The following is a 16,144-nucleotide window of genomic DNA, read 5'->3' as shown; positions in this document are numbered from 1 at the left end:
TGAAAGGAGAGAAATGAGACTTTGGGCTTGGAAAGGACAGGTTTGCCTTCTCCATTTGCTTCTGGAAGGGCTAATTACAGTGCTGGGGGCTCTTGCCATTCTGAAGAGGGACTCCCACGAGGCTGGGTGTGCAGAGGGTGCAGGGACATTGCTGCCCTCTGCATCCCACCCAGCTGAGGGGGTGGTGAGGAGATGTCCTGGATCACAGCGAAGTATTGGGTGTGGTTCCCATCACAGCTCTCAGTCCTGGCTGGATTCCTGCCCTGGAGAGGGCTCCATGTGCCAGCCAGGCTGGGGCTGAGCAGGCAGGTGTGGTGGCAATATCCTTCTCCCGTGGGGTTTCCTTTCCTGGCAGCTCCCCTGGACCATGGGGCAAGCGGGATCACCCTCAATAAAGGTCTGTAAGGTCTCACTCCCTGTCCTCTGCCCATGCCAAGGGCTGTCACAAGCCTGCCAGGGTGGGTTCAGCTGCGTGGCCCTGGCGGTGCGTGACATCCTGCTGAAGAGGCGCTGCTGCTGAGGTCAGGCAGGCAAGCACCAGAGAGAACCTGGCCCAGCTTTGTGCTGGCTCTGCCATGCTTGGGGCTGCTGTACCCTGCCTGGGGAGGGCAGATTTGGGGAACTCTAACCCTTCTTGCATGTACTGTGAACTTCCTGCCAGCAGCATGTCCCACAGTCTCCCATCCTGCCTGGGGGTGAAGTTGGTGGCTTGGGACACCCTGTGGGCCACAGCTGAACCTGGCTGCAGGAGCCAGCAGAGGTTCCAGAGGTGAGGCTCTGGCTGGAGGTTTGTTTCCAGCTCTTGCAGAGGCTGCCGGGCCATGCTCAGCTGTCAAACCCCTTGCTGCCCTTCCCTGCCCCTCACCTGCTGGCCAGGGCTCGGCCCACCCCACAAGGGTGGTTTTGGGCTGGGGCAGAAGGAAGCAAAGGGTGGAAGAATTCGGTGGTGACCGAGCAGCTGCAGGTGTGACCTCCCCCTGCAGCCTTGCTTCCTGTGCAGGAGCCCGGTGCTGTCCCTGTCACTTCCTCTCCCTCTGGTTTCAGGCCTGTTCAGGACAGGGGTCCGTTTCAAGGTCACATCTCATGTTTCTTTATCACCAGTGGGAGAAATCAAAGTCCAGTGCCCTGCCCTGGGCCAACAGACAGCTCACTCTGGGGACAATTCTCAGGCTTGACCCTGGCAGGAGGGGCTGCAGGTGATGAGCACCCCCCTGGAGCCATTTGATGGGCTCTGGGGTACTGAGGGTCTCACCTGCCTTGGCTCCACTCCTGAGCTATTCCGGACCCTTGTGGTGTCCCTGTGCTCATCGGGAGCTGGTGCTGCACGGAGGTGGGAGAGCACAGGGGACCGGGAGGCTGCAGGACCCCCGAGCGGGAGGGGAGCCTAAGAGGGCAGAGCAAGAGGGGGAAAGAGCCATGGGGTCGCTACCGAGGCACACGGTAGGGAGAGAGCGGGGATCGCTATCGGGACACACGGGGTGGGTGCTGGGGTCGGTCCCGGTGCGCCGGGCACGAGCTCACGGGCACGGGCGGGCGCGTCCCCGGAGGAGCCGGGTCGCGGGGCGGGGCGGCCGGGGGCGGTCCCGGTGCCGGTCCCGGCAGTGCCCGCTCGGCTCCGCCCCGCCTCGGCCCGCCAGCCCCACTCCGGGCGGGATGCGGGACCCGCCGGTGGCGGCACGGGGGGCTCCCGGCTCGGTGAGTGGGGCCGGCACTGGGAACCGGGGACGCCGCGCCGGGGGAACACCCCGGGCCCGACCCCTGCCCGGCGGGGCGGCACCCGCGGAGGCGCGGGGGGGAACTGGACGCGGATGGGGGACCTCGGGGATCGTGGGAATGAGGGTGCGTGGGGGGATCCCGGTAATGGCCTCGGGGAGGTCGCGGCACGAGGCGTGGGGGGGAACCCCGGGCCTTGGGGGACCGGAGGGATCCCGCTGGGCGACCTCACCCCGGGGAGCCGCGGCTGAGCCCGCTCCGCTTGCAGGGTGCGAGCCCCCACCCTCCCGGTGACCCCCGGACCCCGCCCGGTGATTCGCCAGCCCCCCGAGGATGAAGACGCTGGTGAGTAGGGGGTGGGACAGGGGCGAGGGGCCGGTGGGACCCCGCCACTATCGGGGAGCCGCTCGCCCTAAAAGCGCTGCTGGAGGGCGCCGAGCCGTAGGGCGTGCGGGCATCACCTCTGCAGGGAGTGAGCCGGGCCCGGCATCCCAACACACCTCAACACCCCCGAGCGGCAGCTCCCTCATGGCCACGGGGCCACCGGCATCCGGCGCGGGGCCGGTACACGTGGGCAGGCCCGGAGAGCTCCCCCCGCTCTGCTTCTAGGTCCGGCTCTTCCTCACGCTGGTGTGCGCGATGGTGGTGGCCGTGCTGTACATCCTGCTGGGCTACCGCGCCCGCATGCAGCCCTGCTGCCAGGCCCCGGGGCTGCGGGACAGCCCCGCCACATCCAGCGTCCGCAGCTTCCAGGGGTACAGCCGCGTTCCCGACGGGAAGGTGAGTGGGGATGGGGCGGCGCTGGGGCTGGTGGGGCAGCTCGGCCCACCTGTGCTGTCCTTTGGGAAAGGGGTCCAGGGGCTGTGGTGTATCCAGCTGCTGCGGGAGGGGAGGAGGAGCTGACGGTGCATCTCTCCACAGCCTCTGGAGCGAGCGCTGTGCCGCCACTGCGCCGTCGTCTCCAGCTCGGGACAGATGCTGGGCTCCCAGCTGGGACAGGCCATCGACGGGCAGGAGTGTGTCCTGCGCATGAACCATGCCCCCACCACTGGCTACGAGCAGGACGTGGGGGCACGCAGCACTATCCGGGTGGTCTCACACACCAGCGTTCCTCTGCTGCTGGGGAACCAGCCCTACTTCTTCCAGCAGTCCCAAGAGACCCTCTACTTTATCTGGGGGCCAGCAAAGAAGATGAGCAGGGAGAAGATGGGCTCAACCTACCAGGCACTGCTGAAGGTGACAGAGAAGTACCCCCAGCTGCAGATCTACACCCTGACCGAGGAGAAGATGGCATACTGTGATGATGTCTTCCAGAATGAGACAGGGAAGAACAGGTACTGCTGGCTCCTGAAGAGCCCCATTGGGTCCCCCTGACGTACCTCCTGTCCCTCCCATTGATCACCCGTAGTGTGGGTGGGCCAGGGGCACAGTGCCACTCACTCCAGTGTGACCACCATGCTTTGCAGGATGAAATCCGGCTCCTTCCTGAGCACGGGCTGGTTCACCATGATCCTGGCCATGGAGCTGTGCGAGCAGATCTGTGTCTTTGGCATGGTCAGCGACAGCTACTGCAGGTGTGGTGGGGGTGACAGGGGCAGCTGTGGGGTGGTCTGCTGTCCCCCCAAGTCCCACACTCAGCCTGTCCCCTCCTGCCAGGGAGAAGAACCACTCCAGCGTGCCGTACCACTACTTTGAGAAGGGCCGGCTGGACGAGTGCAAGATGTACCTGATGCACGAGCGAGCTCGCCGTGCTGGACACCGCTTCATCACCGAGAAAGCCATCTTCTCCCGCTGGGCCAAGAGGAGCAACATTGTCTTCAACCACTCATCCTGGGCAGGCAGATAGGGTGCCAGCCACAGGGTGAAGCAGCAGGAAGTTCGGTGGCAGGGCAGCTCTCATCCTGCAGCAACATGTCTCAGCTCTGCCAGTGCCATGGTTGGACACCTTTTGCCAAGCCCTGGAGCAGGGAGTCTCCGTGCCTGCAGCAGCAGTGCCTGTTCCCCCAGCTGGTGGATGGGCTGGGAACCCCCTGTTGGTACATGGGGGGCAATGAGCTGGACCTGTGCAGCCCCATCAGCTCCAAACACCTGCCTGGATGGACCCAGGGAGACCTGGTTTTCTGCTCGCTCTACTAGGAGGAATATTTAATGCTGGATTAGACATGCTGCTAGACTCCAGCAGGACATGGGGCAGAAATGCTCAGCCCTGCCAGGGCTGCAAACTGGTGCCTCTTACAGAGATGAAGCTCTACTGTGGTCCTTGCTCCACTTGTGCCCTCTGGACAGTGCTGGGTGTGGGGTGCAGGCAGCTGGATTCAGACTCTGCCTTCTGCTGCTTGGTGTCTGCATCCCCTCAGCTGGGAAGCCCTGGAGCCACATGTGCCCTAGGAGCTCTGAGTTGCCTTGTCACAAGTGTCCTTGGATTCAGACCAAAGCAAATGTGGCCATTAAAATGGTTTTTAATTCAGTGGTGCCCCTTAATGTGCCCTTTGTGGCTGCAGGACAGGACAGGGGGTGAGGGAGGGGGGATACTCAATAGCTCATCACAGGCTGCCAGGCTATAAATAAGAGGGGGAGGTGACAAGGGGGTGGAGCTGAGCCTAAACATGGAAGAGGGTGCTGGAAGCATTTGAGGTTATTTGGGAACCAGCAGCTGCAATTATGCAGGATGGGTGCTCGATCTGGGGTGATCCTTGGTCCCACAGGGCTCAGGGCTGCTGGGCTGTCACAGGGCACTGGCAACTCCCATGTCCCTGGAGAGATGTGACATGCCAAGGGCAAGTGTGTGCCCTGAGCCCACAGCAGCCCTTTGAACATGTAAACAGATGCCACATGTTTGGCTGGGTCCGGTGGTGTCTGGGGGGGCAGGGGTGACAGGAGGGGTACAGATGCTGGGCTGCAGAGTGAGTGGTCCAGGAACTGGGGGTCCTGCCAGGGCTGCTTCCTGCAGGGCAGTGCAGCAGAGGAGCACACGGGGCTCTTTGCCTGCTGCCTCAGCTGCCACAGCCCTACACAGGGTAAAGCATCACCGGCACAGCAGAGCTAGAATCCCTCTGGACAGGCGTCAGGGCTGCAGGTCCCTGCCAGCGTTGGAGCCCTCTCCCTGTACCACGAAACCCCCCAGAGCGGGGCCCTGAGCTGCCCGGCCAGCGCGGGGGAGACCTCGGCATCCCTGCAATGCGCTGCGCCCGGCAGCGGCTCAGGCTCGGCGTGCTGCTCCTGCCACAGCCGGACAGCGCTGCCCTCCTCCCCGGGGACCGGGGGATCAGTCCCGGCCTTTCCCGGCGGCTCTCCCGGTCCCGAGAAGGCGGCACTAGGATCCAGCGGCTCTCCCGATCCCGAGAGGGCGGCACTAGGATCCAGCGGCTCTCCCGATCCCGAGAAGGCGGCACTAGGATCCAGCGGCTCTCCCGATCCCGAGAGGGCGGCACTAGGATCCAGCGGCTCTCCCGGTCCCGGGCGGGCGGCACTAGGATCCAGCGGCTCTCCCGGTCCCGGGCGGGCGGCACTGGGACCCGGCCTGGGCGGCGGCAGAGGGGCGGTCAGTATTGGCAGCGATATCAGTAACGGCACGATATCAATACCGGCAGTGATATCGATACCGGCTCGATATCAATACCGGCAGCGATATCGATACCGGCAGCAGCATCGGAGCCGTCCGTGGACCTCGCGCGTCCCGGCCGGGCCCGTTCAGCCGGTGCAGGGGCGGAACGCGCCGTGGCCGGGCGGGAGAGCGGCCCTGCCCCCGGTGTAACGGGGATGGAGGGGTAGGAAGGGTCCGGTTCCCTCTCGTGTGGCCCCGGCCGGGGGTGGGGGATGCTCCCCGGGGCGGGGGAGGACTCGCACGTAGGAGTGGCGGGAGGTTCGCACCCGGGGCCGGGCGGGTTTTCCCTTCCCGGTGGGCAGAAGGGTTCGCATCCGGAGCTGGGGGACCCCCGGCGGAGGAAGGGGGCTGGATCTGAAGCAGCCTTTTCCCGCAGAGCGGCAATGTGAGCCCCTGTCCCGGCCATGGCCGAGCCCGCTGGAGGGACCAGGCTGCACCCGCCGCCCGCGGGGCGCAGGAGGTGACGGACTCCTCATGAGAGCCCCCAGCAGGTAAGGCCCTCCATGGGGTCCCACATGGCCCGAGGGATATGGAGGGAGCGAAGTGGGGTCCGGGAGTGGGGGTCCCACAGCGTCCCCAGCCTTCGCACGACAAAGCCCCCCAGCATCATCACGCCCGGCAATGGCCTGGGCTCCCCGGGCGTGCTGGTACCTTCTGGCACCACCACCAGCCCTGAGAGCGTTTCGAGGTGTCAGCTCCCCCCAGGGGTTGATCTCAGGCTGTTGCATAATTTGCCTTGTGACAATTAGTAAAGAGGCTTCAGTGGTTTTTAATTTCCACTTGCTTGGAGCGCTCCCGGAATGGCTGGGGCTCAATAACCAGGGCTCCCAAAACCAAACTGGGTCAGTCCGCTTTGAGTGGAAGTTAGAGTGGGTCCTGGGCCTGGAGAGGTCCCTGCAAGTCTGCTGGGTGCAATCCAATGCATGTGCTGAATGGGGCAGGTGTCATTTGCTTCCATTCCCTCCTGATCCAAGACTCCTGTGGTGGTGGTTTTAATGGAATTTCACTGCACAAGCAGCAGGTGCACAACCCTCCCTAACCCTGTGGTTTGAGTGGTTTCATCCCCATGAAGAGAGGATAATTCTCCCTGGACCCAGCTTAACGTGGGGATCCCCCAAGCCCAAGTTGCTCTTCCACACCCTGGAGTCTTCCCAGCCTCTGTCCACAGCATTTCTTTTCCCCTCACAAATTCTGGGGGATTGTTCTCCTCTTCAAAGGGGGACTTTGAAGTCTTGTCCTGTGTACACCTGATCCTGCACTCCCACCAGCCTGGGGACGAAGGGCTGGGCTGGGGGTGACCGCATGCATTGCAGGTGCTCGTGGGGACGCCAGGGATCACTGCGTGCTGAGGCCAGCACGGAGACATGAGTGGCAGCGCGGTGAGTGCCAGAGAATCACCTCAGGGACCTCCTGGGGACAGCAGGCATCCTGCTGGAAATGCCATGGGAGTGGGGTGGGTGCTGACCCCGTGGGGTGGGGGCAGCGGCTGACGCTCTCCCCCTGCCCGCAGAGCCAGCGCGCCGCCGCCCTGGGGGTCCTCTTTGCCCTGATCATGTTGCTGATCATCTACAGCTCCGGCAACGGGAGCGAGGTCTTCCCCTACAGCCGCCTGCGGGGCAGAGCCCGCCGGCCCCCCAACCTCAAGAAGTGGGGGGTGAAAAGCGGGTACCTGCCTGTCTGTGGGAACAAGGTACGAGCTGAGCAGCGGTGACACGGGGTCTGTCCCTCTGCTGACACCCAGCCAAACTGTCCCCTCCCCAACACAGTGGCTCCGCAGGGAGCAGTACCCTGTCCACGGTGACACCACAAGTCACCTGCTGACGGCACTTGTCATCACCAGACCCTGACTGCCCGCTGCCACCAATGCGTCATTGTCACCAGCTCCAGCCACCTCCTGGGCACCCACCTGGGCACGGTCATCGACGGGGCCGAGTGCACCATCCGCATGAACGATGCTCCCACCACGGGCTACAATGCTGATGTGGGCAACAAGACCAGCTTCCGCGTGGTGGCCCACTCCAGCCTCTACCGTGTCCTCAAGCGGCCCCAGGAGTTTGTCAACAAGACCCCAGAGACCATCTTCATCTTCTGGGGGCCTCCCACCAAGATGCAGAAGAGCCTCCTGAAGATCATCCAGCGTGTCTGCACCTCATTCCCCAACATGACAGCCTACGTTGTCTCCCCTGGCCGTATGAAGCAGTTTGATGACCTGTTTCGGGGAGAGACAGGGAAGGACAGGTACCTCAGAGCCACCTCTTGTGCTGTGTCCCCCTTTCTCCAGGTTCCCAAGACAGAGCTGACTCTTGGAACTGCTTCATGGGCTGCAGCATTGAGCTAGGGGTCCCTGAGGCACACTGGGGACACTGAGGGGGTCCATTGCCCACATCAGCTCACCCCTGTCATCCTTCCTGTTGTTTTTCCTCCCCAGGGAGAAGTCTCGCTCATGGCTCAGCACTGGCTGGTTCACCATGGTGATTGCGGTGGAGCTGTGCGACGCCGTCCATGTCTATGGCATGGTGCCACCCAGCTACTGCGGGTGAGGAGACCCCCCCAGGCCCCCACCTCAGCTCCCTGACCCCACCATGGGGCTCACCCAATGTTTCTTTCCCTGCTGCAGCCGCCACCCCCCGCCCCGCCGCCTTCCCTACCACTACTACGAGCCCAAGGGCCCCGACGAGTGCACAACCTACATCCACAACGAGCGGAGCCGCAGGGGCAACCACCACCGCTTCATCACTGAGAAGAGGGTCTTTGCCAGCTGGGCCGGCCTCTACAACATCACCTTCTCCCACCCCACCTGGACTTAGGGGCTGCCCCACACCTGCTGGGCAGACTCCTGGAGCTGGGATGGATGGGGGTTCCCCTGCATCCCCCTGGGAGTGGGGGGAGCCCTGGCTCAGGGTGCCACCAGCTGCCTCCCACAGGACCACTGCTGTTGGTGGCTCCTTGCACCTGGGATGTGTTGGGTTTTGAGCTAGTTTTTGGGGGCCAGGTGGTGAATGTAAGATTTGGGGTGTCCTCCCTCCATGTGCAGGATACTTGGGCATGATATCCTGCCCCATCCTGGTCCATGCACATTGCAGCCCTTGAGAGCCTATAAGGGGGTTCCAGGTCCCCTCAGCTCAGTTTTGGTTTACACCACTTCTGGGGTCACCACAGAGATTGTTTGCCCCAGCCATCTGGGTGGGGAGATGCCCTCTTGGAGCTCAGCCCCCCTCTGCCTTCCCCAGCCTCCTCATCCCAGTCCTCAGTCATCCTTCCTGCAGCAGAACCCCACAGTTTTTGGTGGGACCCCATGGGGGCAACATTGCCACCCTCCCTGTCCCAGCACCCCAAAAACACCAGCCCCTCCTAGCACCGCTGTGCCCCATACTGCCAAAAGCTTTTCTAACTGAAAGATGGGCTTTTGGGGAGCTTTTTGGGGGTTTTGGCTTTTTTTTTCTCCCTGCTTCTAATCCTGGGGATTGTACTTGGGTTTCCTGGATGAAGGAGTGAGCAGGGGCTGCTCATTAGTGATAACAAAGGGCCAGCAGCTGCTTATAAACAATTTAGAAGTGGGCAGGTAGTGAGGGGCAGTGGTGCTTCTTGGTACCCTGTGGCTGGAACAGGACTTTGTTATTAATTTCTCAGCAGCAGAGAAGGTGATCTGGGGAAAGCACCTAAATATGGTGTGTGGCCTTGGCAGGAATCCATTCCTCAGTTTCCCTCTGGTTGGGGTTTTGGGGGGCTCGGTGCTGGGGGAAGCAGTGGGGCGCCCATGTTTTGTAATTGTTTGTACAGGAATAAATATTGCTGCAGTCTGTTACCTTGAGCCCTGGCTCTGGATGGGTTTTTGGGGATGATGGCAGTGACCCCCAGCCCACAGCAGTGCTGTCCCTGGGCACTCAGGAGGGTGTGGCAAGGTGCCCAGCATGTCCAGGTGGGATCCACGTCCAGTCCCTGGCTGACTCCAGCTCTGAGCCACCTCCACAGTGTCAGGTGCCAGCTGAGATCTCCCCAGATTGTGTCACCCTCAGCCAGGTGCCCTGGGGTCACAGGGTCTTGGGACAGGGCCTGTGCAGGCACAGAGGAGGAGGAAGGACAGGTAAGTGCCAGGACTGGGAGATCACAGTTGCCTGTCTCCAAGTCTGGTGCCACAGAAGGGCTTTGCCATGAGATGGGCACAGAAGGGAGCAGCACGATGGCACTGGCTCTGGTCTGGCACATCCTGGATAACACACCCAGACAAGCTATGGAGGGGAAACTGCTCAGACACATATCAAACAAATCACCCCCAGTTATGGGATAGACAGCATCTGCAACCATCGAAGCCCCTCTTCCCCCTGCCAAATATGCCTTAGACCTTTATGTAAATTATATGTAAGAGGAACTTGAGATAAAATAAAGGTGGTACTATTGTCCGAGCATTATCTCAGATTACGGGTGGTAAATAAAACTGGGGGAGAAGAATGTATCGCTGATAATGGACACAAAGAATCCACAAGGAAAGCCAAGTAACTGTGGTGGATGGAATCAGCTCCAGCTGGGTAAAAGGTAATTCTGGCAGGGGGAGATCACAACCATGGACCCAACTAGAAGAGAAAGACTGAGCATGGGTTTAGCATTAGAAGAGAAGGAATCATTTAACCAGTGGAATAACGAAACTGTGTAGCAAATGAGCATTTAATGCCTTTATTTGCAAAAATGTATAGTGAAAAGTTTTCAACAACCTCGGGACCCCAACCACCATGAAGACCAGGGTGAAGAAGGACCAACGAGACGCTGAGAGATCCACGGGTGGTGATAATTTTCTGCTTGACTGATCTCTCTCTCCCCACCTCCCCACCCCCATTCCTCTTTTTTACTTCTTTCTCTACCTCACATTTTATTGTTAAATAAAATATGTACTATTGGCTTTGGCATCCGATATCTCTCACTAATCAAATCTTAACAAGCACACAGCACCCCCGGGGCTTTACACCCCTGGAGCTGGGCGGGAGGGATGTGTAAGCTGGGGATGGGAGCATGGGGACATGGGGATGGCATGGGGACATAAGGACATTAGGGACAAGGACGGTGACAGCAGGAATGGGATGGGACAGGAATGGGGGCATGGGGATGGATTGGGGGTATGAGGGTATTAGGGACAAGGATGGGGACATCAGGGACAGAGATGGGCATTAGGGACAGGGATGGGGACATGAGAACGGAATGGGGGCAGAAAAGGGGAAGCGACATGAGGACAGTGACGAGAAGAGCATTCCCCTGCGAGGAGCTGGGAGCGGAGGCGGGGGGAGCCCCGGAGCCCCCAGACCCGGCAGGGTGGGGGCTGCCCTCGCAGGCGGACCCGCACCCCCGAGCGGTGCAGGGTTAAACCGCCCGTGCGGGCGGGCGCAGGGACCGCCGTGTCCCCCCCGTCCCCCCCTGTCGTTCCCTGTCCCCCCCCCGTCGCTCCCTGTCCCCTCCTGTCGCTCTCTGTCCCCTCCTGTCGCTCTCTGTCCCCCCCTTGTCCCCCCTGTCCCCCCGTGGCTCCCGGTCCCCTCACGCCGCTCGCTCGCGCCGCCGGTGCCGCGCGCTCCCGGCGTGCCCCGCGCCGCCGTGCTCTATAAATAGCGGTACCGGCGGGCCCGGCGCGGGCGGCGGCGGGGCCAGGTCAGTGCGGGACCCCTGCGGGGCCGGCCCAGGCCGGTGCGGGACCCCCGGGGGCGGCGCGGGAGGCTTTGGTTCTCGCTTGCGAGCGGTGGCGGGGGCACGGCGGGGGTGCTGGAGCAGCCCGGTGAGGGGCTCGGGTCCCAGGGAGGGGCTGCGGGGCGCTGGCTGCCCGTGGAATGCGAGGGCTGGGTTGGAGCTGGCGGTGGGGTGAGATCGCTGGGGCACCCCGGCGTGCAGCCAGAAAGGGCCTCGGCTGGGGAGCCGCAAGGCCACCCTGCAGCCCCCTCCCCAGCCCCGAGCCGGGCGGCTCAGCGCTCTCCCCGTCGCCTCTGGACCGGTCACCTCCACATCACCCTCACCCTGCAGCCGTGGGACCGGCACCGCGCCGGATCGGGCACCCGGCTCACACTGAGGGCCGGGGCTGCCCGCAGCTCCCGATCATCCCACCAAGACTGGTGCCAGCTGTCCTGGGTCTCAGCACCCTCACAATCAGGGTCCCGGGGGTCCTGCACCCCCCGAACCCCGTGGGAGCCATCTCAGGACTTTGTCCCGGCAGCGCTGGTGGGATGTGACTCGGTGCCGGTTTCAGTCCGGCCATTCTTAGCCCCTGCCCTTTCGAGGTTGTAACACGACCTGTCAGTGGCTACGGGCTCCTCTGGCCACGGGATGCCCCGTGCCTGCACCCCGTCCAGCCGGTTTGGGGTGACGCGCTGTGGCCAAGCAGCTCGGGTGCTGCGGGGCTGGGTGTGAGCAGGCGGGGTGGCCAAACACGCCCTCGAGGTTTTGGGGTGCAATGGGGTGCTGCAACCCCCTCCTCAGGACACCCCCTAAAACCAGCCCGTGGGGAGCTGGGGGTGCTGTCTCCATCACTCTCTGTTGTGGTGGCACCGGGCATCCCAAGCGGGTTTCCTGCTGTCGGGCAGCACCCCAGGCATTGGGATGTGGGCAGGGCAGGGGAGGAAGCCGGCAACGTCACCACGCGTCACCCGGCATGGGGATGCCCTTACCGCAGCCGGATGCGGAGGGTGACTGCTGGGAACCAGGTGAGTGATGGCCGCAGAAGCAGAGATCCCTCAGCTCCCTATTCCAGGGCTGAGCCAGGAGTTGTGTCTTCCATGCCATCCCCCCCAGCCTGGCCTTGGAGCTGGGCACCATCGTGGCCAAAAAGAGAGACTCTTTCTCCCCAGTGTTTCTCCCCAGACACTTGGTGACCTGATGTGCTGAGTTGTTTATCCTGCTCTTTCCTGGCAGCCTTAAGTGCTTCTGTGCCTGGACTACGTCAGCATGTCGACAGGTGAGTGATCTGTCTCCCTGCATACATTCCAACTGCATCCATCCCCTCAGTGTCCCCTGCATCCATTCCCTCTGTATCTCCCTGTCTCCTTGGTATCCATTTCCTTGGTTGCCCCCTGCATCAATCCCCCCTGGAATTAACCCCCCTCGTCCCCACTGCATCCATCCCCTCTGCATGCCCCTGTCCCCTTTTTATCCAACCCCTTTGGTCCTCCTGCATCCATCCCCCCTGCATCAGTCCCCTTGGTCCCCCCTGCATCCACCCCCTCTGCATTCCCCTTCCCTCCCTGCCTCTGTCCCCTCTGTCCCCCCTGCATTTGTCCCCCTTACATGCAGCCCTGGTTCTCTTTGCATTCCTCCCCTCCATGTGCCTCTGTGTCCTTGCCTCCCTCTCTTCTGTCCATCCCCCATCTCCCTCCAGCCCCCCCACACGCCCCACATCCCATTGGTCCCTGCCAGACACTTGGCTCCATCCCCAGTCCTGGGGAGTGCTGGATGCCAAGGAGTTGAAATTTCATCCAGCTGTAATCAGGAGATGGGAAAGTGGCCCCAGAGCAGCTCAACTTTATTTTTAACTCTGCTTCCCCCTTTGGCATCACACCCTGGCATCACCCCACGCCACGGTTGGTGCACAGATCCCACAGGTGGTGAGAACGCTGTGCCAGGGTGCTGGGCAGGGGACGGGGCAGTCAGTGCCACTTGCACATCGGCCACCAAGTCCAGGGACCGATGCTGGGCTCCAGGGACTGCTGGGGTTGTGCCAGGTGCTCGAGGTGGCCGAACCTGCCCCGGCCCCAGTTAGCCCAGTGGGGTGAGAAGCCGGCCACAGGGATGGATGAGGCCAGTCCCTGCCTACGGGGGAGCCGTGGACAATGACCACCTCTGGGACACCACGTGGCACTGGAATTCCAGCCCCATGGCCAAGGTGCCATGGGGTCTTTGTGCTCAGATGTGGCCAGACCTCCCAACCTGCCCAGGTGACCAGGACACACGTCTGCTTCCCTCTCCATCTTCCTCCCAGGTCTCTCCTGGATCGGTCCCCTCCATCCCCAGGGATGCCTGCCCTGGATCTGGCACCCCCTGGGGACACCTCACTCCCACATGGACCTTTTAGCTTTTGATAATTTTTTTTTCTTTTCTCTCTTCCAGAAAAGCTCAAGCAGCACAAAATCATCTTTGTGGTGGGTAAGTCTGTGTCCAGATCCTGTCACTGGTGGGGTCAGTCCAGGCCTTTTCCCTGTACCTCTAGGCTGGGGAAACAGGGCTGGAGACTAAGACTGGGCTATTCCCAGGCACTGTGGGATGACCATGGCTCCAGCTTGGCTCCTCAAGGCCCCATGGGGTATGCTGAGATCAGGAAGGCGCCTCTGGCCAGGCATGGGGTGGCAGCATCTGGGTTGATGTGACAGTAAACCACCGGGGGTTGGTGTGACAACAAACCCCTGGGGGTAATGTGACAAAACCGTGGGTGCTGATGCCCTGGGTGCCATCAGGATGTGGTGCCCATATGCCAATTCCCAGCAGCCCATGCCACACCCAAGTACTTGGGCAACTTCAGGAGGAGCTCTGTCCATCCACTTGGTGCTGGTCTTGGGGACACCAACTGAGATGTCACTGAGCTCTGAGGACTCCTGCTCCCATGCACCTCTCCCTCTCCTGACCCATGGCTTGGGACACACATGTGCCTTGCAGGTGGCCCTGGCTCGGGGAAAGGGACACAATGTGAGAAGATTGTGCAGAAGTATGGCTACACCCACCTCTCCACGGGGGACCTGCTGCGTGCAGAGGTCAGCTCAGGCTCAGAGCGGGGCAAGAAGCTGCAGGCCATCATGGAGAAGGGAGAGCTGGTGCCCCTGGTAAGTCCTCACCAGCCATCAGCTGCCACACGGTGGGGTGTGCAGGGGTGGCAGTGGGGACACCAGATACCACAGTGATGGCTGGCACATGGCTCAGGCATCTCTGGCCCTGCCATCCCAGGGTGGGGTTTGCAGCAGGGATTGGGGTGCTGGGTGGGAGTCGTGTTGTCCCCTATCAGCCATAGCAGCTCTGTCCTCTCCCCTCCAGGACACGGTGCTGGACATGCTGCGGGACGCCATGGTGGCCAAAGCAGACGTGTCCAAGGGCTTCCTGATCGACGGATACCCCCGGGAGGTGAAGCAGGGAGAGGAGTTTGAAAAGAAGGTGAGGACTGGTGCCGTGCTGGGCCATGCCACACACCAGCTTAGCACAGGGACTCAATCCAGCAGCAGCCTGGCCTCCCCATCCCAGCAGAGATCACATCCCACAAGGGTCTAAACTGGGCAGCAGGCCCCCTGCCTCAGAACAGCCTGTGCCCAGAGCACAGTGGGAGGGACCAGGGTGTCCTCAGGCTGACAGAGCGTGACAACAGTGCTGACATGATGGTGATGGCAGAGAGCCAGGGCTTGGCCACAGTGTCCCTTTGCCTCCCTCTACATGGCCCTAGAGGCCACTGGAACAGTGTCCTGGTGGCTCCCAGACCAAAGTGAAGGGAGGCAGAGGGTGGTGTGGGGAAATCTGTGACCCTCATGCTGACCACCACCCCCCCAAGCCAAACCAGACCCACACCAGCTCAGTGTGGTGACAGCCATGTCCCCTGTGCCCACAGATCGCCCCCCCCACGCTGCTGCTCTACGTGGATGCGGGGAAGGACACAATGGTGAAACGCCTGCTGAAGCGAGGCGAGACCAGCGGGAGGGTGGATGACAATGAGGAGACCATCAAGAAGCGTTTGGAGACCTACTACAAAGCCACTGAGCCTGTCATTGCCTTCTACAAGAGCAGAGGCATCGTCCGCCAGGTGAGCGGGAATGTGGCTGATGCCAGCACCCTCCAGCCCCACAGCTTGGGGCTTGTGTCCCAGGGGAGGGGAAGTGTTGGATGGGGATGACAAGGAAAGCAGGAAACCTCAATTCTGCCTAGTTTGGGGTGGGCCTGATCCCTCTCATTCCCAACACGGCCCCCTCCAAGGATGGCCTGCACCCCTTTGCCCTAAATGAGCCTTGGTCTCTTCACCCATGGCCAAAATGCATCCTTGGAAGAGTTCCAGTTGCTCTTGGACGAGAGCCCTCGGGCAAGTCCCCCAGCTAACCCCTCTGTACGCAGCTCAACGCCGAGGGCTCCGTGGATGAGGTTTTCCAGCAGGTCTGCACCCACCTCGACTGCCTGTAACCAAACCCCCAGCCCCAGTTCCCCCCAGTGCACTCCAGCAGAGACAGCGGAAGCGGCTTTATCCTGTTTTCGTGGACGGAGCCATGCGGAGGAAATTTCAAGGACATTGTGTTTGGCTCTTTCCCGTCTCTCCCCAGTAAAGTTCACTTTAATGAATCCAGACTTTATCTTTTTCTTCTGTCGCAGGAAATGAGTTTTTCTTTCCAGAGGGTTTTTTTTTTTTTCTCCCCCTCTGTCGTGCCCCCCCCCTCAGCCCCTCTGGAGCTGATTAAGGGCCGGAAGCGGGTGTTTATCCCACCGGGGCAGCGGGATGCTGCGCTCAGAGGAAGGGAGGGAGCATCCCAGCCGCTCGCCCCGGCTTCCCAATCTGTGGCCTGCAGGGAGCCTGTGTCTGCATCCTCCAACCAGTCCTGGCCACCCTCATTCTGTCCCGATTGCTGAACCCCCTCGTGCTCTGGGTGTGTGTCTGGACACACAGGCAGCATCTGAGTCGTGTCCTGCACATGCGTCCCTTCCTCTCAGCTCTCCCACTGGCTGCCAGGGGCTGGAGGTGACCGGATTTGGGATGGGGATTTCCACCACTTTCATGCCTTGGCATTTCCTTGTTTCTGTTGGTTGTCGGGGTTTTTTGGGGTACACAGTGACTGCACTGTGATGGTTTGTGGTGGCACAATGCCCTGGAGTGGGGTGCTCCCTGTCCTGCTGTGCCTGGAC

General features: G+C 61.7%; 3 protein-coding genes across 7 annotated transcripts; all 3 read left to right on the top strand.

The window, feature by feature from the left end:
* The first annotated feature begins 1,586 nt into the window (after positions 1-1,586).
* On the top strand, positions 1,587-4,180 carry ST6GALNAC4 (ST6 N-acetylgalactosaminide alpha-2,6-sialyltransferase 4). 2 transcript variants are annotated; one of them, XM_058853490.1, is made up of 6 exons: positions 1,587-1,695; positions 1,982-2,058; positions 2,323-2,493; positions 2,635-3,047; positions 3,180-3,287; positions 3,370-4,180. In XM_058853490.1, the coding sequence occupies exons 2-6, from the start codon at positions 2,047-2,049 to the stop codon at positions 3,557-3,559; spliced, it is 894 nt and encodes a 297-aa protein (XP_058709473.1). In that variant the 5' UTR covers positions 1,587-1,695; positions 1,982-2,046; the 3' UTR covers positions 3,560-4,180. The 2 variants fall into 2 exon arrangements, with proteins under 2 accessions (XP_058709473.1, XP_058709472.1); XM_058853489.1 differs by lacking the exon at positions 1,982-2,058 and having other exon boundaries at positions 1,601-1,695.
* A 135-nt stretch (positions 4,181-4,315) lies between these two features.
* Positions 4,316-9,128, top strand: ST6GALNAC6 (ST6 N-acetylgalactosaminide alpha-2,6-sialyltransferase 6). Of its 3 annotated transcripts, none has more exons than XM_058853492.1 (6): positions 4,316-5,254; positions 5,694-5,808; positions 6,890-7,007; positions 7,158-7,555; positions 7,746-7,853; positions 7,935-9,128. In XM_058853492.1, exons 1-6 carry the CDS (start codon positions 4,891-4,893, stop codon positions 8,122-8,124), a joined length of 1,293 nt encoding a protein of 430 aa, XP_058709475.1. In that variant the 5' UTR covers positions 4,316-4,890; the 3' UTR covers positions 8,125-9,128. The 3 variants fall into 3 exon arrangements, with proteins under 3 accessions (XP_058709475.1, XP_058709477.1, XP_058709476.1); XM_058853494.1 differs by lacking the exon at positions 4,316-5,254 and adding an exon at positions 5,340-5,480; XM_058853493.1 differs by lacking the exon at positions 4,316-5,254 and adding an exon at positions 6,631-6,696 and having other exon boundaries at positions 6,828-7,007.
* Positions 9,129-10,895: 1,767 nt separating this feature from the next.
* Positions 10,896-15,586, top strand: AK1 (adenylate kinase 1). Of its 2 annotated transcripts, none has more exons than XM_058853487.1 (7): positions 10,896-10,948; positions 12,200-12,242; positions 13,391-13,426; positions 13,934-14,097; positions 14,306-14,422; positions 14,868-15,059; positions 15,365-15,586. In XM_058853487.1, the coding sequence occupies exons 2-7, from the start codon at positions 12,233-12,235 to the stop codon at positions 15,428-15,430; spliced, it is 585 nt and encodes a 194-aa protein (XP_058709470.1). In that variant the 5' UTR covers positions 10,896-10,948; positions 12,200-12,232; the 3' UTR covers positions 15,431-15,586. The 2 variants fall into 2 exon arrangements, with proteins under 2 accessions (XP_058709470.1, XP_058709471.1); XM_058853488.1 differs by lacking the exon at positions 10,896-10,948 and adding an exon at positions 11,967-11,991.
* The last annotated feature ends 558 nt before the right edge of the window (positions 15,587-16,144 follow it).

The sequence above is a fragment of the Poecile atricapillus genome, chromosome 20, assembly GCF_030490865.1.
Source record: "Poecile atricapillus isolate bPoeAtr1 chromosome 20, bPoeAtr1.hap1, whole genome shotgun sequence".
In the NCBI taxonomy this organism is placed as follows: Eukaryota; Metazoa; Chordata; class Aves; order Passeriformes; family Paridae; genus Poecile; species Poecile atricapillus.
This window is presented reverse-complemented; position numbering and strand designations above follow the sequence as displayed.

Coding starts and splice junctions, on each gene's coding strand:
- AK1 (XM_058853487.1), top strand. Junction 14,423..14,867: donor GAGAGGAGTTTGAAAAGAAG/GTGAGGACTGGT, acceptor CTGTGCCCACAG/ATCGCCCCCCCCACGCTGCT. Junction 15,060..15,364: donor GCAGAGGCATCGTCCGCCAG/GTGAGCGGGAAT, acceptor CTCTGTACGCAG/CTCAACGCCGAGGGCTCCGT.
- ST6GALNAC6 (XM_058853492.1), top strand. CDS start 4,891: ATGCGCTGCGCCCGGCAGCGGCTCAGGCTCGGCGTGCTGCTCCTGCCA. Junction 5,255..5,693: donor TGGGCGGCGGCAGAGGGGCG/GTCAGTATTGGC, acceptor CTTTTCCCGCAG/AGCGGCAATGTGAGCCCCTG. Junction 7,008..7,157: donor TGCCTGTCTGTGGGAACAAG/GTACGAGCTGAG, acceptor TGTCATCACCAG/ACCCTGACTGCCCGCTGCCA.
- ST6GALNAC4 (XM_058853489.1), top strand. CDS start 1,654: ATGCGGGACCCGCCGGTGGCGGCACGGGGGGCTCCCGGCTCG. Junction 1,696..2,322: donor CACGGGGGGCTCCCGGCTCG/GTGAGTGGGGCC, acceptor CTCTGCTTCTAG/GTCCGGCTCTTCCTCACGCT. Junction 3,048..3,179: donor AATGAGACAGGGAAGAACAG/GTACTGCTGGCT, acceptor CATGCTTTGCAG/GATGAAATCCGGCTCCTTCC.